The 25,570-nt window shown below is 41.1% G+C and overlaps 1 protein-coding gene across 4 annotated transcripts in view; it reads right to left on the bottom strand.

The window, feature by feature from the left end:
• The window catches only part of LOC117506338 (membrane-associated guanylate kinase, WW and PDZ domain-containing protein 3), a 463,321-nt gene that overhangs the window by 22,968 nt on the left and 414,783 nt on the right, over positions 1–25,570 (bottom strand). For all 4 annotated transcript variants that reach the window (XM_034165832.1, XM_034165831.1, XM_034165830.1 and 1 more), the window contains exons 9-16: positions 20,907–21,098; positions 10,795–11,442; positions 7,071–7,102; positions 6,259–6,424; positions 3,785–3,879; positions 3,408–3,615; positions 1,435–1,617; positions 308–493 (exon numbers count right to left, since the gene is read on the bottom strand). In XM_034165832.1, the coding sequence (XP_034021723.1) occupies positions 308–493; positions 1,435–1,617; positions 3,408–3,615; positions 3,785–3,879; positions 6,259–6,424; positions 7,071–7,102; positions 10,795–11,442; positions 20,907–21,098 (1,710 nt within the window). The remainder of the gene's footprint in view (positions 1–307; positions 494–1,434; positions 1,618–3,407; positions 3,616–3,784; positions 3,880–6,258; positions 6,425–7,070; positions 7,103–10,794; positions 11,443–20,906; positions 21,099–25,570) is intronic.

Here is a 25,570-nt window from a genome sequence, read left to right as displayed (position 1 = left end):
ACTAATCAGTGTTTAAATAAATAAATAAATAAATATAATTATCCACAGTGCAACTATAGTATCTGTACATACAATTTTAAGATAAAATGCTCACACTTGGATACATTCTTATCTTGGGAGAAAGAAATTAGAACATGTCATCACCGGGGAACCGTTTTACTCAAATTCTGAATACTTTACATAATTTCAGAATTCTAAGGCGATACTAATATGTTCATGCATTCTGACCGCACGTACGGCGAATTACTTGAATTATCTGCCTGCACATGAGCCACACACACGCTAACAGCCGCGCAGAAGCACCCACCGTCCTCGGGGATCACAGTGAGGGTGACGACACTGCCTGCTTCCTTGATGAGCTGGACGATGTCGCTGTGAGACAGCTCAATGATGGAGTGCCCGTTGACGGCTGAGATACGATCTCCAACGTGCAGCAAGCCGCAGCGGTCGGTGGGGCTGCCTTCAATGATACGGCCGATCTTGTGCGGGATAACTGAATAGATATGAGGAATGAGACATTAAGATGATGGAGATAACCACCACTGAGAAATCTTTCAAAGTCATCCAGAAAGTAAACTTAAAGAACGCATCTATGCTGGGTATTTTATTGCTGGTTTTTCAAATAAAATCTGTTTTTATTTCTTTTTTTTTTTAAAGAGAAACACATTCAGTAATGTCTACAAAAGAGAAACAGAATTTGAATATTTATGCTTCCTTTCACAAATGGCTTATGATGTTAAACACACAATTGTCCACTGAAGAAAAGCAGAATTTCTTTCTTCAGACATGTTTGAATCCCTAATATGAAGATCACCTTCTGTGTTGTTCTGAATATAAGATAAAATAAATCAGGAAAAAAGGGGTTGTCTTATTTAGGGTGTAGACTTTTCCTTGTCAAAATATGTCCACAACAGTATGTGGCACCAAATACTTGTGAACTACTGTGCCCAACAGGACAAGAGAGACCCATAATTTCTGTAGAAACAGTTGGACACTCGCCCTGTTGGTGAATTTTATTTACTGTTTTATCATCTTATGGAACATAAGCTTATTTGTCGCCATAGATCGAAAACCGATGTTGCACTTTTTATATTATTTTATTTTCTTTTATGGAAAATGCTGGGATGAAGCACATCACACAGTCGTGACAGTACTTTTGCACTAGGACACACAATCTATATAAATACAGAGCCTGAACAGCAGAGAAGTTATCATGAAAAAGTTAAGGTCTTGGTGATTAAAGCAGCAGAGTAAATCAAACAACTCTCAAGCAGCCTTGAAATAATGATGTGGCAGAGTGTAATGTTATCTTAAAAACAGTCACAACTATAGATCATGGACATGGACTGTAGACGTCCAGAATGTATAGCCATGCTGCACAAAATTTGATTATTCAAATCCAAACAGTACCAGAAAAACCAAACAGATGCTCACCTCCATGTGGCGGTTTACACTTGGAGGTGAGGATGACGAAGCCAAAGCCTTCATTGTCTTTGCGGTGGAGTGTGATGTCAAAAGACTCATGGTCCAGAGCACTGGGCATTGGAAGGCGAGGTAGTTTGGGAGATCCGTTCACCAGCACTGGAGTCATTTCCAGGGCCTCTTCGTCTGTTGCCTCTGATACGGAAGCACAAAGATGCTAATGTGTTTGTCTTCAGAGTGTTTTTGACATTTGTATGAGTGGAGAACCTGTTTTGAGCACAAATGCTACATACAGTAGTGTTCAGAATAATAGTAGCACTATGTGACTAAAAGATTAATCCAGGTTTTGAGTATATTTCTTATTGTTACATGGGAAACAAGGTACCAGTAGATTCATTAGATTCTCACAAATCCAAGACCAAGCATTCATGATATGCACACTCTTAAGGCTATGAAACTGGGCTATTAGTAAAAAAAAAAAGTAGAAAAGGGAGTGTTCACAATAATAGTAGCATCTGCTGTTGACACTACAAACTCAAAACTATTATGTTCAAACTGCTTTTTTAGCAATCCTGTGAATCACTAAACTAGTATTTAGTTGTATAACCGCAGATTTTCATGATTTCTTCACATCTGCGAGGCATTAATTTTGTTGGTTTGGAACCAAGATTTTGCTCGTTTACTAGTGTGCTTGGGGTCATTGTCTTGTTGAAACACCCATTTCAAGGGCATGTCCTCTTCAGCATAAGGCAACATGACCTCTTCAAGTATTCTGACATATCCAAACTGATCCATGATACCTGGTATGCGATATATAGACCCATAGTAGGAGAAACATGCCCATATCATGATGCTTGCACCACCATGCTTCACTGTCTTCACTGTGAACTGTGGCTTGAATTCAGAGTTTGGGGGTCGTCTCACAAACTGTCTGCTACCCTTGAACCCAAAAAGAACAATTTTACTCTCATCAGTCCACAAAATATTCCTCCATTTCTCTTTTGGCCAGTTGATGTGTTTTTTTTTGGCAAATTGTAACCTCTTCTGCACATGTCTTTTATTTAACAGAGGGACTTTGAGGGGGATTCTTGCAAATAAATTAGCTTCACACACGTGTCTTTTAACTGTCACAGCACTTACAGGTAACTCCAGACTGTCTTTGGTCATCCTGGAGCTGATCAATGGGTGAGCCTTTGTCATTCTGGTTATTCTTCTATCCATTTTGATGGTTGTTTTCCGTTTTCTTCCACGCGTCTGTTTTTTTTGTCCATTTTAAAGCATTGGAGATCATTGTAGATGAACAGCCTATAATTTTTTGCACCTGCGTATAAGTTTTCCCCTCTCCAATCAACTTTTTAATCAAACTACGCTGTTCTTCTGAACAATGTCTTGAACGTCCCATTTTCTTCAGGCTTTCAAAGAGAAAAGCATCTTCAACAGGTGCTGGCTTCATCCTTAAATAGGGGACACCTGATTCACACCTGTTTGTTCCACAAAACTGATGAACTCACTGACTGAATGCCACACTACTATTATTGTGAACACCCCCCTTTTCTACTTTTTTTTTTTTTTTTTTTTACTAATAGCCCAATTTCATAGCCTTAAGAGTGTGCATATCATGAATGCTTGGTCTTGTTGGATTTGTGAGAATCTAATGAATCTACTGGTACCTTGTTTCCCATGTAACAATAAGAAATATACTCAAAACCTGGATTAATCTTTATAGTCACATAGCACTACTATTATTCTGAACACTACTGTACTTGTACCTTGTCTGCTACCAGCTGGACATGTCTGTGACTTATGTAGAGAACAATCTTACATGATAGAAATTAGGAGCAGGTGTGGTGGAAGCTACATCCAAATTGAAATGAGTTTGTTTCAGTCTGGTGGTCAACAAGGTCACCACTGCTTGTGTAACAGTACTGTTTAACTTTAGATTCTATAATTAAAATGAGAGGGTTGTTCTCCTGCTCTTTACTCACCTCTGTAGATGACCTTCCTCCGCACAGTCAACATAACTTGACCATTACGGGCAGCATTGGTCATCAGATCCAGAACCTGCTTGTGCGAGCGTCCTTTGACCATCACACCATCAATGCCAATGAGCTCGTCTCCGGCTCTCAAGCGACCGTCCTTCTCTGCAGCTCCGTTGGGCACGATGGCCCCAATGTAGACCTGTGGAAATATATTCTGATACGGTGTCAGTATCATGGAGAAGGGACCACTGAGGAAATGTAAATGAACATTATTGCAGTAATGATCCACATCATAGCTCCAATATGAATAAATATGCATTTTTTTTACATCACAATGTATTAAACAGCAATGTAGTACATGTTATGTTGTCATATTTACTTACTGGTTGTTGTGGACCTTCTCCTCCCAGCACACGGAATCCAAACCCCGTTTCAATGTCTCTCTTTAGAAAAACATCTATGTCTTTGGTGTGCGGCTCTGTGGGTAAGTAATATCACTGTTTTTGAGAGTTTCAGCGGTAAAAGGTCATGACTTTAAAGCAAAGATTTGACCGATTCACTGAACAAGAAGCAACTGATATATCACTGGGAACAAAAACAAAACCAGAAAAGCTACATTTTTTTTTATGTTCCAGATCAGAAATGTTTATCTATATACTAAGTATGGAGGTCCCATTTTTTGTCCTCAGTGTTATCTGAATCTGCTCACCACACACATCATCTCTACGCTCTCGATCTTTCCATATCCTCTGTAGTTACGGACACACATCATGTCTCTTTCACAAACTGCCTACATTTTGCGATTAATTAGAACCGCTGATCTGTGCTATGCCGCCAATTTCTGCCAGATGGCATTTTTGCCTAGCGAGTATGAATCCTTCCAGCTTCCATGTCTGACGTTCAATACATTGTCACTGAGCACTGCTTCTTTTTTCGTCCGTATTTCATCAAGGTAGGTCATTGAAAATGATCTGAAGATGTTTTCTAGGGCAAAAACATCCACAGTTTCCAAATCTGCCATCACATTTGTGCCAGCTATTATGGTTTGGGCGCTACGTTCCCCGTTTTGACGCTGAAAATAGCGCTCGGGCAGCCCCTCCCCCCCCCAAAAAATGCATACAAACAGTATAGATTTGTGAAAGCATTACTTCTTAATTATTGCAAACAAATGTCAGGATGTTTTTATTACACTTTCTTTCCAGTCCTGCCTTGAATTTTGTGCATTCTCATAATTTATTATAATCTTTCATTCCCATCATACTTCAGTATACATTAGGTGGAGCTGTTACTGCTGCAAATGTCTTTTACTGTCACTTGGTGTTGTGATAGATAGATAAATTTTATTGACAACTTCATAACATAATCAGAAAAAAATTTAAAGTTACATCTGTTTTCATTACACTACAGAGTCAGTTATTTAATAATTATTAGGACTTAAAAAAGATGAAGTTTAACCTTCTTAAATAAGGGCTCAGTGTGTCTGTTATAGTTGCTACTTCAAAATGCTTTGAAAGCTTTCTTTTGGAAGCTCATACATTGTGTCAGTATACTGCTGCACACTTTCCCGGGACAGTGACTCACGATTAGTACACTCTTTCTTCATCATCCGAAGGATGGGTACTTTGCTAGTTTGATATAATGGTGACTGGCTAATAACATTATTATTACTGCTATTTTTGTTATTTAATTACAAATGTAATTATTTTCTGCTTGTAGTAACTTGGTGCTGAGGTCACTTCCTGTCTTCTTCTGAATGTCGTAAACATCTTTGAGGGTGGACAGAAATTTACCAGCGGAATGCACTTAAAGTAAAATGTGTGTTAATGTGGGAGAAATGTTCTATGTACCTTATAAATGTTGGTCTTAATGAACATTATCAAGCAGGCTAACATGTAAAGAGAAATATTGTTGGAAATGGTTAGCTAGCTCTATTTAGGCTAAGCTGCTGCATTAGTGGTAGACTATCCAGGGGTGCCCAAGTTCAGTGCTCGAGATCTACCTTCCTGACACTCTTAGTTTTCTCCCTGCTCCAACACACCTGAATCCAATGAAAGACTGAAAGACTCATTAGCAGGCTTTTAATGAGCCTTTCATTGGATTCAGGTGTATTGGACCAGGGAGACAACTAAGAGTGTCAGGAAGGTAGATCTCGAGCACTGAACTTGGGCACGCCTGGAGCTATTGCCTATGACAACAGATAGTTTTATAGGCTGTGGCAACAGGTACAAGATATTTCCACACAGTGGCGCTGCAACACTTTACGTGGCCTGTCTTATGAGAAGCTTCATAAAAACAATATAAATTTATCAGTATTTTTGAACTTTGGTGGAAGTTCAGCAATACCTCATGTATCATAGCCATAACCAGCAAAAACCAATGATAACAGAGCTATGTGGATACAAACATGGATAATTGCCACACAGTGCTACTGGGATAGTAATAGTACTATTGCAATACATTGCTAACACTACAGGGTTCTGTCCCGGCCGCTCAGTTTCGTGCTTCCATACATTCAGTCCTGCAGTTGAGCATGTGCAGAAATATCTCTTACCTGTAGCCAATCCAAGTAATAAATATTATGGTGCACATCCTTATATTCCATCATTCATTTATTTTCTGAATCCGCTTTTTCCAGTTAAAGGTCACAGAGGGCTGGGCCTATCCCAGCAGTGACTGGGCCAGAGGCGGGGTAACACATGGAACAGACAGCCCTTACATGGAATGTTATCAACATATCATTCTAACCGATTCAGGAATGATAATTTTAATGTGGAACTCAAAACCGGAAATGTAAAAAAGTACCAATCCTGGTTTGAAGCCCTGCTTTCCAAGGCAACTGATTGTGGGCTATACTTACGTCTGCTGTCCAGCAAGGCTTTGGACTTTAGGTACAGCTCTGTAGCATCTCGTTTCGGGGAGTCGGCAGAACGCATCGTGCTCGTGTTAGATTGGTAAGTCAAGGCCTGGGGAGCTGAGTCCGTCATTCCGTCCAACGTCTCCGTACTGGCTGTCATTTCCTGTCTCTGTGAACACATTCACGAGCTGTCAATACTGTATCCTTTTGAAAGAGAATGACCACTCCAAGTATTGTTATTTTCAGTTTGGTTACCATAGGCTACATATCCTTTAGTCATTACCCATGAAGGACATTTCCAACTTTGTCAGGCTCCACACCTCATTACCCAAGGCTGACGATCTAATTTTGACAGATTACCAAAAGCAATAAAGGCCATTTTAGTACCTCCTTTCCCCAACAGTTCTGAAGGCTAAGCAAAGGGATTTGAATGTAATTTAAGACACACAGGGAAAATGCTGTGACAGGCCTGTTCAGGCTGAAAGGACAACTTCTTTATCTAAAACTATTGTTCTAATAATGCAGTCACATCTAAAAAGGCTCATCCATGCATCATTACCACTGCAATCCCCTGACAATGACCTGAAGGATGCAAATACCGAAAGGAAGCAATTAAGAGCTTTTTACACAGCAAACAAAAGGAGGCCCCCAGAAACATGGTCAATATTCAAATTTATTGCTATCATTTAATTCAGTGCAACAGAGACTTAAATGGTGAAGCTGAAGGATGAAAACCTTTCAAATTAAACTGAGCGATGCGACCCCCCGTGGGGGAAGAGTAACGAGAAAATATGCAGAGATACGTTTGTACTTACAGGCTTTAGAGACTTCACAGGGGACGTTTGACCTATGGACAGACATACGACAACAATATGGTCAGACATGCCACCGAAACACTATCCACCAGATGGCGCTGCCTCTCTGACAGAGAGCACCAACAATGGACATAAAAATACACCAGAGAGCTCCGGAGGGTACCAGTCCAATCCAGTACACATCCCTGTGTGATTAAACACAAATTACAGTGCTGACTACACAGTGGAATCCACTGAGGAAGAAGGTGAGAGTGTTAAAGATTCATGCACACCCACATGTTCTGTCTCCGGCACACAGATTGCTCCCTACAGATCATTTCTTACACAACCCCCACCACCGCATTAACTGGATTAACAAACAGTCCTCCGGAGCCCACGGCCCTGTGGGGCTGGACCAGCACGCGGCCTGATGTCGGCTTAATGGAGTGTGACGTTAGCAGTGTTTTTCTGCTTCACTGCAAATGGTCTACTTCAAGATCAGAACCATCAAAAGCACAAAAAAGAGAGAGAAATGTGCCACATCCACACCTCAATCATAGTTGCTCATACGCTTCTTCCATCCCCTACCTCTTCTTATTGTTCCGCTATTCCACCTGTTAATTACTCACCGACACAGACAGGCCTCAACGACCATGCTAAGGTCTCTCGTCCAGTGAAGGTTAAAATGACCGCAAGTCATTTTAACGTCAGGAGATTCACATGATAGTGATGTACAATACATTTATTGTGTGACTAAAACCTTTTGGCCACACAACGCCTTTTTCTCTTCGTGCAGGTTCAAAGGGAAAAAGGCCAAGAAGATGCCCACGTTTCACCTGCTGCAGATCACGGATGGTGCCTGAGTGGTTTCTATACTGGAACCGAGGTGGTTCTGTGGTGTGGTGGATGTGGCAATGCACGACACTGCCGTATGCTCCTAGACCTGACCTGACCTCATCCCACCGTGACAATGAAGGATGCATTTGTAGCCATGTAAAATGTTATTATGGATAGTATAGCAGTCGGTCTAACTATTAAAAAAGGTGGGACTGTGGGTCTAATGTAGGATGGGTGATGGTGAGTTGCTTGGATTCACACAGTGCATGACTGCAGGAGGGTGCAGTGATGGCAGCATAGCCATAAGGGTGAGTAGGGTGGGTGTTTGGAAGAGTACAGAGGAAGTCGGGGGCATGTCTATGAGGAGGTGGCCCCTGGGGACCTTCCTTCTCCAACCATTTACCCCAAGCTCTTTAAGGGACTGAGGACTCAGAGGCGGAAATACCCAACGCTCTGCTGATGATCAAAGCCGATCCAGGACTCATCAACTTGCACAGCGCATCCCTCAGGCAGCTGGAGATGGATGTCAGAGAAATGTGAAGGGTGTCTACCCTCATCCTCCCTCCTCCTCAGAGTCAGGCACATCCCCACTCTTATGTAATTCCTGCTCTTAAACTTGTAACACGCTGCATTACGCCTGTGTGCAAGTAAACAGAAGTGGGGGTGTTGTGGAGACTCACAGGAGGAAAGATGCTGCTGATCATCGTGTGCAAAAAAAAAGAAGCAAACTACAGTATGGAGTCTGATTAGCAGCAACAGAGGTGCAGGTGGACCTATACGCCTTAAAAGGCAGCAGAACCCAAAGTGGTGACCTCATAAAGGAGTGCAGGCAAAGTGGTGTCACCTACAAATGAACAGCTGCTGTATGCATCCCGTCAGCGCCTCACCTCCTGTCAGTATGAACACGCTCACCTCCCCTCGCATGGCCACTGTTAAAATTGCATTAACAGGGATTCCAAATTATATCACGCACTGAAATTATTAACTGATAGGAAAAGAAACGGTCAGCATTTTAATAATCCATTGGCCATTTGTCAGAGACAATAAAATAACAAATCTTCAACATTTCTTCTTTTACAATTCTCATGTTGATGATTAGAAATCACTAAACTCAAAGGATAGCTATGAATCAATGTGTTTTAAATGGATTAAAACTGCATTATTGCATTTTTAACTAATTGAAAATAGCTTTAAACTGACAAAATGCTTTACAGTAGCTTTAATCATGCTTTCAAATGGATTTAAACTATAGTGTTGTAGACACTTGATACTTGTCCTTGGCCTTAAAGCATCTTAATGTCAATTTAGTTCCAGCCTTTGGCCTTGGTATTTGACCTACTGGCTTTGACCTTGGATTTCTTGGCCTTAGAGGATTTGCCTTTGTTGCCTTAAAAGTATAGGGCCACTAAGCTTTTTAAGATTTAAGGCATTAAAAAGATTTTTCTTTGGCACAATATAATTTTATATTTATATCAAATTTATATATAATTTTATATAATTTTCAAAAGAACAGACAACCTTGAACTACTTGAGACCAGTACAGTCGATGACAATGATGTCATAGATCACATGTACTAGGGGAACTACAACCACAACCTTTGCACCCCCCCAGGACTAAACCAAACCAACTTTTTTAGGTTCCTTAGATGACCCCAAAACACAATCAGGATGTTCCCAAAAATAAAAACTGGCCTCAAGTCAATTATCCAAGATGGCATCCCAGATGGCTGCCAAAATAGGGTTTTTCACTAAAACACCTTTAAACAACATATAAACAACTTAAATATCGCAGAGATTCAATGGGAAGACCATTGCAGGTCACAGCAAACTCATTTGTGAATAAACTAAATTCATTCATGGGTTTAAGATTCCAAATAGCGTCCAAAATGGCCACCAATAGACCCTTATCATTGAATCTCTGTGCATGTGCACACGCACGCCCTCCTGTAAAAGGTAAATAAAATATTCATTACGGAATCCCCCCCCCCCCCCGATAAATATATTCTCTTAATTAAAATTAGCTGTAATTTTACAAGACGTTTTGAAAATAAACCTATATTATAATGCTTGGATCTTAGTAAAAACTAAATTTTGTAAGTTTAGTGAAATTTGGGTGGCCCTCTTGTTTTAACCTTGACTTTGGATTATTTGTCTTTGACCTTGGGTAATGACATTGGATGATTTGGATTTGATGTTTTCTGCCTTGGCCTTGGATAGTTTAGTCTTGACCATGAATGACTGAGCCTCGACTTTGGATGCCTCGAGTTTGGAAAATTTGACCTTGGAAGATTTGACCTTGCCCTAGCTTTGACTTTGGATGATTTGGCTTTGGCCTTGGATGATTTGGCCTTGAGGGTTCAAAGTGTTGGTCATCTCAAGAAAACTCAAGGCATTTTCAAGGCACATGGAACTGATGTAGCAGCAATTATTTAAAGGCTTGTGAAACAGGGAAGAAGATTTGCTTTCAGGAAGAAATGTTTGATGTAATTTTGCCTTGGAAGAATCCATACATAGATTAAAATTACAAACCGTTCACACAGATTTAAACATACAACTGGCAACATTATAAACTGAAATTGGGGTATTTATAATCTGAAAGGAAGATAGTCAACAGTGACTTTCATAATATCTAATGTTTAAAATACAAAATTCCTGTTCTTTGTCTATTTGTGTGAACCTCTCCTTTTGTTTGATACATTCTAATTTGGTTTCCACCTTTATTTATGCCTTGGGCTTAAGAGTCAGAGGCCTTAACTACAACACTGATTTAAACCAGTTGATACATTTAAAAATTATTAATTACACCCTCTTAATAGGACAATAAAACTACAAAAATATAGAAGATTTGATATGAGAGGGAGACAGATATACAAAGATGTTGAGGATTGAGCGATTTTCAGTCTCTTACCACCTCTCAAGACGAGCACAGTGACCTCGCTGCCCACAGGAAGGTCTTTGAGGATGTCCACCACTTGGGTGTGGCTCAGTGTTTGGACATTTTGCCTGTTTATCTCTTTAATTACATCTCCTTTAAGCAGCCCACGGCACCACTGGGCATCCAAGATCATCTTAACCTTCTGGCCCAGTGGACAGTCTGCAATGGCGAACCCGAATCCTCCAGGACCCTTAACCAGTGGCACGCTCACCAGCTCCGGCTGCAGCATCCCTGTGGCCACCTCGACCCGCTCCCCTTGCCTCCCGTTGGGCAAAGCTGCTACAACAGGCCGACCGCTGGCATCTGTAGTGACGTAGTGGAGCTCTTGTGAAGAGCCATGAAGAACGTCGCCTTTCACCAGCAGGGGTTGTCCGTTGATGAGGGGTACAGCAGTCACAACTTCTCCCCCGTGCAAAGCCTGCTGGGGTGGGGCGGCTGGCGGAGGCGGTGGAGGTGGCAGAGGGTCATCGCTGTTGAGATCCACGTCTGGAGGAAGTGGGTAGCCACGACAAAGAACCATGTCCACATACTGGTTGATGGGAATGTTTTGGAACATCTGAACCACCTCTGGATGGGTTTTTCCCAGAACACACATCCCGTTGATCTCCACAATCACATCCCCTGAGATGGAATGAGAAAGGAAAATGAGTAACAGAAGAGTATCTCCTCTGTTACTGTATGTACACATTACATCTGTACATTTCTCCTGAAAGCACTTTTTCCATCCATTGTTGGAAGGATCTTTCTTCTGAAATGTCTCTTTCCCCTTTGTTGCTCTCATATTTTCAATTACAATGGTCCGTGGTGGTGTGTCATCACTTTTCTTTCATCTTCAGTCAACCATTCTATCCTACTTTACTCAAGGCCCTCTCACTCAGACCTGAGCACCACACACAGCCTTTGTTATCCAGATGTACAGAGCTGGTTTATGTCACCAGCAGCAGCTAACAAGGACAAATGATCCCAAAACAAAGATGTTAAATGTTAATGCAAAAAATGAGGTGGGCTTCATACATAATTGGCAAAGCTTCTGGGGAAAACCTGGTCTTGTTAGGAGAGACGGCATCCATCCCACTTTGGATGGAGCAGCTCTCATTTCTAGAAATCTGGCCAATTTTCTTAAATCCTCCAAACCGTGACTATCCAGGGTTGGGACCAGGAAGCAGAGTTGTAGTCTTACACACCTCTCTGCAGCTTCTCTCCCCCTGCCATCCCCTCATTACCCCATCCCCGTAGAGACGGTGTCTGCTCCCAGACCACCAATAACCAGCAAAAATCTATTTAAGCATAAAAATTAAAAAAGAAAAAATAATATAGCACCTTCAACTGCACCACAGACTAAAACAGTTAAATGTGGTCTATTAAACATTAGGTCTCTCTCTTCTAAGTCCCTGTTGGTAAATGATATAATAATTGATCAACATATTGATTTATTCTGCCTTACAGAAACCTGGTTACAGCAGGATGAATATGTTAGTTTAAATGAGTCAACACCCCCGAGTCACACTAACTGTCAGAATGCTCGTAGCACGGGCCGGGGAGGAGGATTAGCAGCAATCTTCCATTCCAGCTTATTAATTAATCAAAAACCCAGACAGAGCTTTAATTCATTTGAAAGCTTGACTCTTAGTCTTGTCCATCCAAACTGGAAGTCCCAAAAACCAGTTTTATTTGTTATTATCTATCGTCCACCTGGTCGTTACTGTGAGTTTCTCTGTGAATTTTCAGACCTTTTGTCTGACTTAGTGCTTAGCTCAGATAAGATAATTATAGTGGGTTTTTAACATCCACACAGATGCTGAGAATGACAGCCTCAACACTGCATTTAATCTATTATTAGACTCTATTGGCTTTGCTCAAAATGTAAATGAGTCCACCCACCACTTTAATCATATCTTAGATCTTGTTCTGACTTATGGTATGGAAATAGAAGACTTAACAGTATTCCCTGAAAACTCCCTTCTGTCTGATCATTTCTTAATAACATTTACATTTACTCTGATGGACTACCCAGCAGTGGGGAATAAGTTTCATTACACTAGAAGTCTTTCAGAAAGCGCTGTAACTAGGTTTAAGGATATGATTCCTTCTTTATGTTCTCTAATGCCATATACCAACACAGTGCAGAGTAGCTACCTAAACTCTGTAAGTGAGATAGAGTATCTCGTCAGTAGTTTTACATCCTCATTGAAGACAACTTTGGATGCTGTAGCTCCTCTGAAAAAGAGAGCTTTAAATCAGAAGTGCCTGACTCCGTGGTATAACTCATAAACTCGTAGCTTAAAGCAGATAACCCGTAAGTTGGAGAGGAAATGGCGTCTCACTAATTTAGAAGATCTTCACTTAGCCTGGAAAAAGAGTCTGTTGCTCTATAAAAAGCCCTCCGTAAAGCTAGGACATCTTTCTACTCATCACTAATTGAAGAAAATAAGAACAACCCCAGGTTTCTTTTCAGCACTGTAGCCAGGCTGACAAAGAGTCAGAGCTCTATTGAGCTGAGTATTCCATTAACTTTAACTAGTAATGACTTCATGACTTTCTTTGCTAACAAAATTTTAACTATTAGAGAAAAAATTACTCATAACCATCCCAAAGACGTATCGTTATCTTTGGCTGCTTTCAGTGATGCCGGTATTTGGTTAGACTCTTTCTCTCCGATTGTTCTGTCTGAGTTATTTTCATTAGTTACTTCATCCAAACCATCAACATGTTTATTAGACCCCATTCCTACCAGGCTGCTCAAGGAAGCCCTACCATTATTTAATGCTTCAATCTTAAATATGATCAATCTATCTTTGTTAGTTGCCTATGTACCACAGGCTTTTAAGGTGGCAGTAATTAAACCATTACTTAAAAAGCCATCACTTGACCCAGCTATCTTAGCTAATTATAGGCCAATCTCCAACCTTCCTTTTCTCTCAAAAATTCTTGAAAGGGTAGTTGTAAAACAGCTAACTGATCATCTGCAGAGGAATGGTCTATTTGAAGAGTTTCAGTCAGGTTTTAGAATTCATCATAGTACAGAAACAGCATTAGTGAAGGTTACAAATGATCTTCTTATGGCTTCGGACAGTGGACTCATCTCTGTGCTTGTTCTGTTAGACCTCAGTGCTGCTTTTGATACTGTTGACCATAAATTTTATTACAGAGATTAGAGCATGCCATAGGTATTAAAGGCACTGCGCTGCGGTGGTTTGAATCATATTTGTCTAATAGATTACAATTTGTTCATGTAAATGGGGAATCTTCTTCACAGACTAAAGTTAATTATGGAGTTCCACAAGGTTCTGTGCTAGGACCAATTTTATTCACTTTATACATGCTTCCCTTAGGCAGTATTATTAGACGGTATTGCTTAAATTTTCATTGTTACGCAGATGATACCCAGCTTTATCTATCCATGAAGCCAGAGGACACACACCAATTAGCTAAACTGCAGGATTGTCTTACAGACATAAAGACATGGATGACCTCTAATTTCCTGCTTTTAAACTCAGATAAAACTGACGTTATTGTACTTGGCCCCACAAATCTTAGAAACATGGTGTCTAACCAGATCCTTACTCTGGATGGCATTACCCTGACCTCTAGTAACACTGTATTGTGGCTGGGGGGCCTGGCTGCCTTTTGTTTCTGTCTTCTGTGCTGTCTTTTGTTTTTCCTTCCAGGTGGTACGCGTTTAGGACTGAGTGGCTGTGTGGCTGAGTTTTCAGGACCTCACCCTGATCACCTGAGGCTGATCAAGTGCAGCTCGTCAGGACTCACAGCTGTGGTGCATCTACACGGATTGGAGCATGGTGGCATTTAAGTCTGGAGTACACAGTGTGTATTTGCCAGAGACTCGACCTTGTGACCAGACGGGTGAGATCGTCGTCTCGAGAGCCATCTCATCATCAGTGGATGCAGAGAACGTCCAGGTTTGATGCATGGTCTGTGAAAGAGGAGGGGGTGAGGTCTCACGCTCGTCAGCACACTTCCTGAGGTACGTTAGGTTTTTGTGACTAACATTTGTACAGTCAGTAAATGTGGTGTCCCTCACACCTTATTATATTGAGCTGTTATGTTAGTCGTTTAATCAGCTTCCACTGCAGTTAAGTTTGTGAACAGGGTGTTCCATGCCTGCAGGGTGGGAAGCTGATTAGTAATTAAGCCAGGAAGTGTTTGCTGTTTATGTACACCTTTGAGTGGTCTCTCTGTGTGTGGAGTGTGGACTCACATGATGGTTTCTTCTTTCACAGACTCGGTTTGTCGCGGCCACCTGGGGGGTGTCGGCGGGGTCCTTGGGTCCGAACAGTTTCTGGCTCCGGACCGTTAGTGCTGCTGGGAGCACACCGCAATTCCACCTCCCAGACTGCGCACTTATTTGTTCGTATTTTCCACCTCACTGTTATGTAATTAAATTTTGTTATCCTTTGTACCGTGCTCTGCTTATTTCATACTGGGTCCTTCAAATGCTGGTCGGTTCTCCGGGCTGCGTCCAATACATAACACACTGTGAGAAATCTTGGAGTCATTTTTGATCAGGATATGTCATTCAAAGCGCATATTAAACAAATATGTAGGACTGCTTTTTTGCATTTACGCAATATCTCTAAAATTAGAAAGGTCTTGTATCAGAGTGATGTTGAAAAACTAATTCATGCATTTATTTCCTCTAGGCTGGACTATAGTAATTCATTATTATCAGGTTGTCCTAAAAGTTCCCTAAAAAGCCTTCAGTTAATTCAAAATGCTGCAGCTAGAGTACTAACGGGGACTAGAAGGAGAGAGCATATCTCACCCATATTGGCCTCTCTTCATTGGCTTCCTGTTAATTCTAGAATAGAATTTAAAATTCTTCTTCTTACTTATAAGGTTTTGAATAATCAGGTCCCATCTTATCTTAGGGACCTCGTAGTACCATATCACCCCAATAGAGCGCTTCGCTCTCAGACTGCAGGCTTACTTGTAGTTCCTAGGGTTTGTAAGAGTAGAATGGGAGGCAGAACCTTCAGCTTTCAGGCTCCTCTCCTGTGGAACCAGCTCCCAATTCAGATCAGGGAGACAGACACCCTCTCTACTTTTACGATTAGGCTTAAAACTTTCCTTTTTGCTAAAGCTTATAGTTAGGGCTGGATCGGGTGACCCTGAACCATCCCTTAGTTATGCTGCTATAGACGTAGACTGCTGGGGGGTTCCCATGATGCACTGTTTCTTTCTCTTTTTGCTCTGTATGCACCACTCTGCTTTTAATCATTAGTGATCGATCTCTGCTCCCCTCCACAGCATGTCTTTTTCCTGGTTCTCTCCCTCAGCCCCAACCAGTCCCAGCAGAAGACTGCCCCTCCCTGAGCCTGGTTCTGCTGGAGGTTTCTTCCTGTTAAAAGGGAGTTTTTCCTTCCCACTGTAGCCAAGTGCTTGCTCACAGGGGGTTGTTTTGACTGTTGGGGTTTTACATAATTATTGTATGGCCTTGCCTTACAATATAAAGCGCCTTGGGGCAACTGTTTGTTGTGATTTGGCGCTATATAAAAAAAAAATTGATTGATTGATTGATGCACATGCCAGAACTGATTATTGACCATAACACTTGACCTGGAGGAGTGATTGCTTATTTCTACTCACAGATCAAGATGCTCGCTCGGTGGTGTGCACAGTTTGGCTCATCAGCTAACAGCTACTTGGCAAAAGCTAACTTTTTTTGTTAGCAGATTCATTTTTCAGTTAACTTTGAAAACCATAAGTGGATTGTAAGTCAGGCACCTTTTTTTTTTTAAAAAAAGAACTTTTAACAGTCAAAAACATTTGTAAATCCTAAAATCATACATGTTTGTTTCTGTTGCAGATTATACACAAAGTCAAGATGCGAAATTGACAAGTCATGTGAAAGCAACAAGCATCACCTCCGTGAGATGGAGCACGAGGTCAAGCCAGAGTAAATGCATGAACTACATTATGAAAATTATTTTCTTAAGTTTCTTTTTTGTTCAATACTTTCTGCACTGTCAATAAATTGTACAGTGCATCTGCAAAGTATTCACAGCGATTCACTTTTTCCACATTTTGTCATGTTACAGCCTTATTCCAAAATGGATGAAATTCATTTTTTCCTCAAATTTCTACACACAATACCCCATAATGACAATGTGAAAAAAGTTTTTATCTTTAGATTTTTACAAATTCATTAAAAAAAAAAAAGAAATCACATGTACATAAGTGAGCAGGGGTGGTGGACAAGTGGTTAGTGTACTTGGTTTCAGTGTGGAAGGTTCCCGGTTCAAATCCCGCCCCTGCCACATTTCTCCATGTAATGTGGAGTTGTGTCAGGAAGGGCATCTGGCATAAAACTTGTGCCAATTCAACATGCAGATCCACCTTGACTCTGCTGTGGCGGCCCCGAGTGCAAACAAGGGAGCAGCCGAAGGGACTTACTTTTATAAATACATAAGTATTCACAGCCTTTGCTGTGAAGCTCAAAATTGAGCTCAGGTACCTACTGATTCTACAGCTTAATTAGAGCCCACTTGGAGTAAATTCAATTGATTGAACATGATTTGGAAAGACACACACCTGTCTACATATAAGGTCCCACAGTTGACAGTGCATGTCAGAGCACAAACCAAGCATGAAGTCAAAGGAATTGTCTGTAGACCTCTGAGACAGGACTGTCTCAAGGTACAAATCTGGGGAAGGGTAAAGAAACATTTCTGTTGCTTTGAAGGTCCCAATGAGCACAGTGGTCACCAACATCGATAAATGGAAGAAGTTCAGATCCACCAGGACTCTTCCTAGAGCTGGCCGCCCGTCTAAACTGAGCGATCGGGGGAGAAGGGCCTTAATCAGGGAGGTGATCAAGAACCTCATGGCCACTCTGTCAGAGCTCCAGCATTCCTCTGTGGCGAGAGGAGAACATTCCAGAAGCACAGCCATCTCTGCAGCAATCCACCAATCAGGCCTGTATGGTAGAGTGGCCAGACGGAAGCCACTCCTTAGTAAAAGGCACATGGCAGCCCACCTGGAGTTTGCCAAAAGACACCTGAAGGACTCTCAGACCATGAGAAACAAAATTTGCTAGTCTGATGAGCAGGCTTGTGCAAAATTCTGGATTTAGAATTTCAATTCTACTCATTTGATAAATTGGAATTTGAATTGAACTGGCTCCACCCCACAAGATGTTGAACTGGAATTTTAATTGGAATTACAGGAAGTGGAATTAAATTCATTGCAATTCAGAGACATTCCTTATAGCCAAGTAACAAGAAGAATTTCTCACATTTAACAAAGGTTTTGGCTTAAATACTAAAAACACTTTACAAACACTAAAATTAAACACAAATTCCCTCCATGTTGAGTAATGTGTACTATTCTTTTTATTTATAAATTAACAAATAACACAAAATTGTGGTAAATGTAATAATGATTTATTACAGTTCTTAATTTATAGGGTAACATTGTTGCATCTGATTGTCATAAGTTCCTTAAAGGTTTTATCATTGAGACGACATATTTCTGGTTGTCACACTGTATCTGAAGACTTCTGGATTCTCTGCCTTCCAGTTGCTTAATTATATCTGATTTCACCTGATGGTAATTTGAATGTGGGAGGCTTTTGAGTAATAAACAACAAATTCAATTACATTTTATGTATATAGCGCTTTTAACAGAGACGGTCACAAAGAAGCTTTACAGAATCAATAAAAGGTTGAATTCAAACACAATGCTATGCTCAGACTTTTGTCTACAGGAGTGCTCTGCTTTCGAGAGATATCCCGAGGTTGAGTAAGAAGGCTTGGAAAGTGAGAAGCTCATGTGGGTTTAAGTTTAAGTGTGGTGATTATCGGCAAGAGAGAGAAGGTCCTAATGCATGAGGAAATAAGTTACAGTACATGTTTCAAGAGGTGAGTAAATTTTCATACATTAGTTTTTTTAATCAGAATCCCAACACTGATACCAATAGCAAGGCAATCAAAATAAAAGTCAAATTTACTTGTAGAGTTGTACTTGCAGATGGCTCAATGGTTTCCTGGTGTCCTTGTGGGAATTTGCTCACCAAAATGACCTAGTACAGATGGTCTTTTAGGTTTATTATCCCATTCCATGTTGCCGTTCTCACAAAATTTGGAACTTTTTTCTTTAAACTAGCTCTGACCATCAAATTGGTCAACAGAGAGGCTTTCAAACAAATGTCCTGAAATGGCTTGACAACTATTTTGAATATGTGGATGAAGTCAAGCATTCTGGGAAATGAAATACATTCCCACTGTTTTCCATAATTTCAAAAGTTACAATACAACAAAATAAATGATGTGTGTTATAGATGATGCTTTTATTCGTAATTGTCGATGAGAAACATTTGCTGTAATTAAAATATAATGTGTACACGAAGTTCACAGTAATAATATTTGCATGAAATATTGTAAAACAGTCATATATGGACTATACTGTAAAGCATGATTCTAGAATACACCAAAATTATCAACTGCAATTTCATGGAATTTCAATTCTACTTCCTTCAACTCAAATTTGAATTGCAATTTTTTGCAACCTCAATTCAAATTCATGGAACTGAACTGGATTTTGGGAGACATTCTCAATTCAATTTGGAATTTTGCACAAGCCTGTTGATGAGACAAATACTGAACTTTGTGGTGTGAATGCCAGGCGTCATATTTCAAAGAAACCAGGCACCATCCCTACAGTGAAGCATGGTGGTGGCAGCATCATGCTGTGGGGATGTTTTTCAGCGGCAGGAACTGGGAGACTAGTCAGGATTGAGGGAAAGATGAATGCAGCAATGTACAGAGACATCCTGGATGAAAACCTGCTTTAGAGCGCTCTTGACCTCAGACTGGGGCGACAATTCATTTTTCAGCAGGACAGTGACCCTAAGCACACAGCCAAGATATGAAAAGAGTGGCTTCAGGACAACTCTGTGAATGTCCTTGAGTGGCCCTGCCAGAGCCCAGACCTGAATCTGATTGAACATCTCTGGAGAGATCTGAAAATGTCTGTGCACCGACACTTCCCATCCAACCTGATGGAGCTTGAGAGGTGCTGCAAAGAGGAATGGACCAAACTGCCCAAAGATAGGTGCACCAAGCTTGTGGCATCATATTCAAGAAGACTTGAGGCTGTAATTGCTGCCAAAGGTGCATCAACAAAGTATTGAGCAAACGGTGTGAATACTTATGTACGCGTGATTTCTTAGTTTTTATGTTTAGTAAATTTGCAAAATTTTCCAAAAAACCTTTTTTCATGTTGTCATTATGAGATATTGTGAGTAGAATTTTAAGAATAAAAATTAAATTGCTCCATTTTGGAATAAGGCTGTAACATAACAAAATGTGGAAAAGGTGAAGCCCTGTGAACACTTTGTGGATGCGCTGTATATTGAACGGAAACTGCTGCTTAATTTCATTTAGATTAGATTAGACAGAATTTTATTAATCCCTTGGGAAGACTCCCTCAGGGCAATTTAAGTTCCAGCAGCATTGTATAGCAGCACACAGGGTAACAAGCACACAGAGTATCAAAAGTAAAAGTAAAAAAAAAAAAAATGCAAATATAAATATAAATACACAAATATAAATACCACAAATACTGTACAAGAGGTACAATTATTTTTGTACATCTTGATCATCATCTGATCTTGGCATGCTAAACCTGTTTGGGAACCTCAATGTTTACACTACAACATATTAAAATTTCAGCTCTTTAAGTCTGTTTTTCTGAATTTCAAGCCCCCCCCCCCCCCCCCAAAAAAAAAAAAACACAGGAAAAAAAGTAAGCCAAAGCTAAATTCATAAAAAAAGAAGTTCAAGGTTAGTGGTAGCTTCAGCAAAAATATTTTAACAGTTTAACAGTTAGAGTTATGACAATGAAATTTTCAGCTTGTGGATTAGCAGCTATCAAAGGTAACTATTAGTTATGCCAACCACTGGTGGTACTATAGTATCTGCTGGGACAATGAAGCTGGCCGAGAAATAAATTGTAGTAAGACATGAGGAATTAGATGCCCAGAGAGCTGTGCTGTACCCACAAACATAATCTAATTGCTCTGTCACATCTTGATAGAGTTAGAACACATTTGCAGAGGTTTTATTCACCAGATGCCATCTTGTTGTCGTGGGCGGCAGGGCCATCGCTCAGCACATTTTTCACCTGCAGAAATTCATCTGTACGATCACCTCCAATGACGGTGAATCCAAATCCCTGTGAGCTCTTCTTCAGTGCTGTGTGGTACATCTCGCCCTTCAGCTGGCTGGGGTCAGCCGTGTATCCTGATGCACCTCCTTTACCTGTGGACATGGTGCAACAATCAAGATGCTTATGTGATCGTAATAATAACAATGGCTTTATCCACATAGAAATTTTCAAATACAGCTTTCAAAGAGCTATGTATCATGAAAATAAACTCAGGGGTACAGGAAGCTGGGAAACAGGCTTGTTTGGGACTGAAGCTGCAGCGATGAAAGGCTTCAGCGATCAATGGAAGCAAGAAGATCAAATAAAATGCTATTATGAAAGAGATTAAAGGCACTGAAAGAAAAAAAATGAAATTATGCAATAGGGAAAAAGACATTAAAGAGGTCCCATTTTGCAAAAGGGAATTTTCAAAGACACCTTGCAGTGCAGTGGGACCCAAGAGTAGCACAATGTCAGCTCACCCACCAACACCAGCAGCCCTGCACCACCCTTAGGGACCCTGATGTGCTACCCAGATGCAGTCACTCAGGGCAACTGCTACTAAGTTAACAAGAGACATAGTTACTGTGAAACAAACCCAGGTAAGCCTGAGAGATAAAGACCCCAGATGCTACTTAAGCTCATAATTGGCCAGAAGTACTAGGGGAGCTACGACCACTACCTTTGTACTCCCCCAGGACTAAACCAAACCAACTTTTTTAGGTTCCTTAGATGGCCCCAAAACACAATCAGGATGTTCCCAAAAATAAAAACTGGCCTCAAGCCGGTTATCCAAGATGGCATCCAAGATGGCCACCAAAATAGAGTTTTTCACTAAAACACCTTTAAACAACATATAAACAACTTAAATATCACTGAGATTCAATGGGAAGACTAAATTCATTCATGGGTTTAAGATTCAAAATGGCCACCAATAGACCCTTATCATTGAATCTCTATGATATTTAAGTTGTTTATATGTTGTTTAAAGGCATTTTAGTGGAAAAACCCTATTTTGGCAGCCATCGTGGATAACTGGCTTCAGGCCAGTTTTTATTTTTGGGAATATCCTGATTGTGTTGTGTGGTCATCTAAGGAACCTAAAAAAGTTGGTTTGGTTTAGTCCTGGGGGGGTGTGTGTGTGTGTGTGGGGGGGGGGGGGGGGGGGGAGAGATTGCAATGGTAGTGGTTGTAGTTCCCTTAGTAAAGGTCTTATGTGCCCCAGAAAGGATCTCAGCTTGCGATCTTTCTCTACCGTCAACAATACTTTTCCTGCAGTCGTAATTTTTGCCAGTCAGTCCAAAGACAGGGTTTAATAATCTTCAAATATACCTTGTAGAGCAGTGGGTCCCAGAGCAGTACCATCTCAGCTCACACACAAACTAACTAACCCACCAACTAAAATTAGTGGTCCTTGATGCAGCTCTGTGCACACCTGACCCTCAGGTGTCTGAAGTTAAGGAGAATAGGTCTTGATAAGCACTTGGCTGGAACACTGCTTAGGAACATCAGGATCTGGAGTAGAACTGGAGTTCTAGTCAGGAAGGACAGCCGGCATAAGCCTTGTGCCAAAACCAAATGCTGATCTCTATTGGATCCACTGTGGTAATCCTATGCAAGTGACAACTATGCTGAGCTCTGCTGACTGCAAAAGCTGAAAATTGTGACTGTGAAAGACATCACACCTGAGGGAAAAGCATTGTAGTTTCCACACAACACCGCTAGTCAGAAATTAAGCAGGATGCCTCAAAGATTTTAGAGTATAGATAGCTATAAAAACATGTGGTCCACCATGGAGACTTCATGAAAGAGAGCAGATGGTGCAAAAGTTACATTAAGTCACCAGCAACTGGAAGACTAAAGATAAACAAGAAGAAACCCTCATTTTTGTGAAATGGAAGATCAGACATATAGCATGACCACCGATGGTTGTTAAAAATGACCCTGCTGGTTGTTGCTGGTAAATTCTTCTTTCAGCTGCTCCCACTGGGGGTCGCCACAGCAGATCAATCATTTCCATCTCACCCTGTCATCTGTATCTTCCTCTGTCACACCAACCACCTGCATGTCGTCCCTCAACACATCCATAAACCTCCTCTTTGGCCTCTCTCTTCTCCTCCTGCCTGGTGGCTCCATCCTCAGCATCCTTCTCCCTATATACCCTGGGTCCGTTCTCTGCACATGTCCAAACCATCTCAATTTCTCCTCTCTGATCTCGTGTCCAAACAGAGCTGTCCCTCTGATATGTTCATTCCTAAAGCTGTCCATTCTCGTCACTGCCAAAGAGAATTGCAACATCTCCAGCTCTGCCTCCTGTTTTTTTTTTTTTTTTTGGCCACATATATCCTATATCCTGTAGGCCCTGAGGCCCACTGGTGCTGGTACTCATCTCCAGATTTTGTAGCTTTCAAGTGGATGAGAGTCTACGACTCCCCCTGGACAGGACGCAGGTTACTTCCCCAGGCAGGGCCGGTACACATTTACAGCTGGGTGGACTGAGACAATACAGGTTAAGTGTGTTGTCCAAGGACACACACAGGCAGCATAAGTGGGATTTGAACACAGATCTACAGATAGGCAGCTCTGTGTCCACTCAGCTACCTGCTCCACATTTACAGAAATGCTTGTTCATGTGCACTGCCCTTGCTTGACTTAATATCCAGGTTGGAGTCACTGTATGTACTTTTGGAGGTTCTTGGGAGATAAAACGAACATAGTCTTATATATTTTCCTAAACCGAGTGAAGCTGGGTTAAAGTGGTGATGGGTGTCAAGTGTGTTAAGATGTGCCGAAATAAAACCCAGAGAAAGAGACGGGCTGTGTCAAACCTTCAAATAATGTTCCACACCAAACATGGCAACATTAATTATTGTGCTATTATAAATCCATACCCTTCTGCAATGACAGCAGGATTTACCATGTCTGCATTGAACATCAATTAAACACATAATGTGATAAACATAGTAATTAGTCATTTCTAATTAACAGGCATGATGTAAACGCCGCCGACGCTGGAAAAAGCACTGAAGCAGAAAGGAGCACGCAGCAGTCAGATCGTAACATGATATACAGTGTAAACGTCAGTTGTTAAAGTACCTGTCAGATACAGCGCAATATAACCAAGGTGGAGATGCGCACACACACACACACACACACACACACACACACACACACACACACACACACACACACACACACACACACACACACACACACACACACACACACACACACACACACACACACACACACATCCTGTTTCCAAGACTCTCGGCTGTGTTTTAGAGTGAGAATGTGTTTGCCTCATGCTTCACAGCAAGCATGTGATACTTTCAAGTGGAAAAGGAACAGCAAGGCGAGAGACCAAATCTAATATGCAATTTAATATTTTAGTCTGTTAGCCAATTTCATTAAATGTGCATGATTTGCTGCAGTCTACACATCCAGTTATTTAAAAGAGAGAACAAATTTAAATGACATTATGTGAATTAAAATAAAGTTTTTATTTTAATTAAACTAAAGTGTTATTTATTTATTTATTTGATAAGTTCTGCACCGGCGTATCATCTGGGCTGTAAAGTTTCTGACATTTGATGATGATTGAATTTTAATGAAATATTGGACGTAAAGGAAACTCAGAGAACTGATACATCAGCCACCAGACAATTAATGGTCCACACTATTATTACCCGACTCGAGGAGGACTGGTGTGTGTGTGTGTGTGTGTGTGTGTGTGTGTGTGTGTGTGTGCAGGACATGTAAAGGGGACATATTGCGATACATCTATTTGTATCTAACTTTCACAGGAAAGCAACCATACCAAATGGTAAATGGACTGCATTTACAGTGAGGAAAATAAGTATTTGAACACCGCGATTTTGCACATTCTCCAAGTTAGAAATCATGGAGGGGTCTGAAATTTTCATCTTAGGTGCATGTCCACTGTGAGAGACATAATCCAAAAAAAAAAAAAAAAAATCCGGAAATCACAATGTATAATTTTTTTTAATAATGTATTTGCATGTTACTTGTTGTGAAAGTGTAGTGACACGGACCCACAACAGGGGGCGTAAAGGAACGGACAATGAAAGAGTCGAATATGAACACTTTACTGTTGTGAATAAGCACAACCACAACACAGAGGAATGTGAAATTTTGCAAACAGTCAATTACAAGGGTGACGTGTGGGCAGGCATGAGGATAGAAGACGTCTGTCCTGAGACGAACCGGAACCCCACGATTTCCTCCGCCACCGAACCCGGAGAATACTGGAGCCGCCAAGTCCCGAGTCCCCAGGTGGCCACCGTCTTCGAAGGTCGGATCTGGTACTGCTGGCAAGGAGCAGAGACAATAAGATGTGGGTGTGTGCACACCCAGTAACAACAACGATGGAGAGTCCACCTCCACCTCTAACACACACTCGTGCAGCTCCTGTCTCAACACTTATCTGGTGGGGTAGTAAAGCAAAGCTGTCGCCGGTCACACCAATCTTCAGATAACACTCCGCAGGAAAACAGCTGCAAAAACGAGTTCACTAAACAAAGTCAATATGACACAGATCAAGGCTGAGAACGTTACCTTAACG

The sequence above is a fragment of the Thalassophryne amazonica genome, chromosome 3 (assembly GCF_902500255.1).
Source record: "Thalassophryne amazonica chromosome 3, fThaAma1.1, whole genome shotgun sequence".
NCBI classification, from domain to species: domain Eukaryota; kingdom Metazoa; phylum Chordata; class Actinopteri; order Batrachoidiformes; family Batrachoididae; genus Thalassophryne; species Thalassophryne amazonica.
This window is presented reverse-complemented; position numbering and strand designations above follow the sequence as displayed.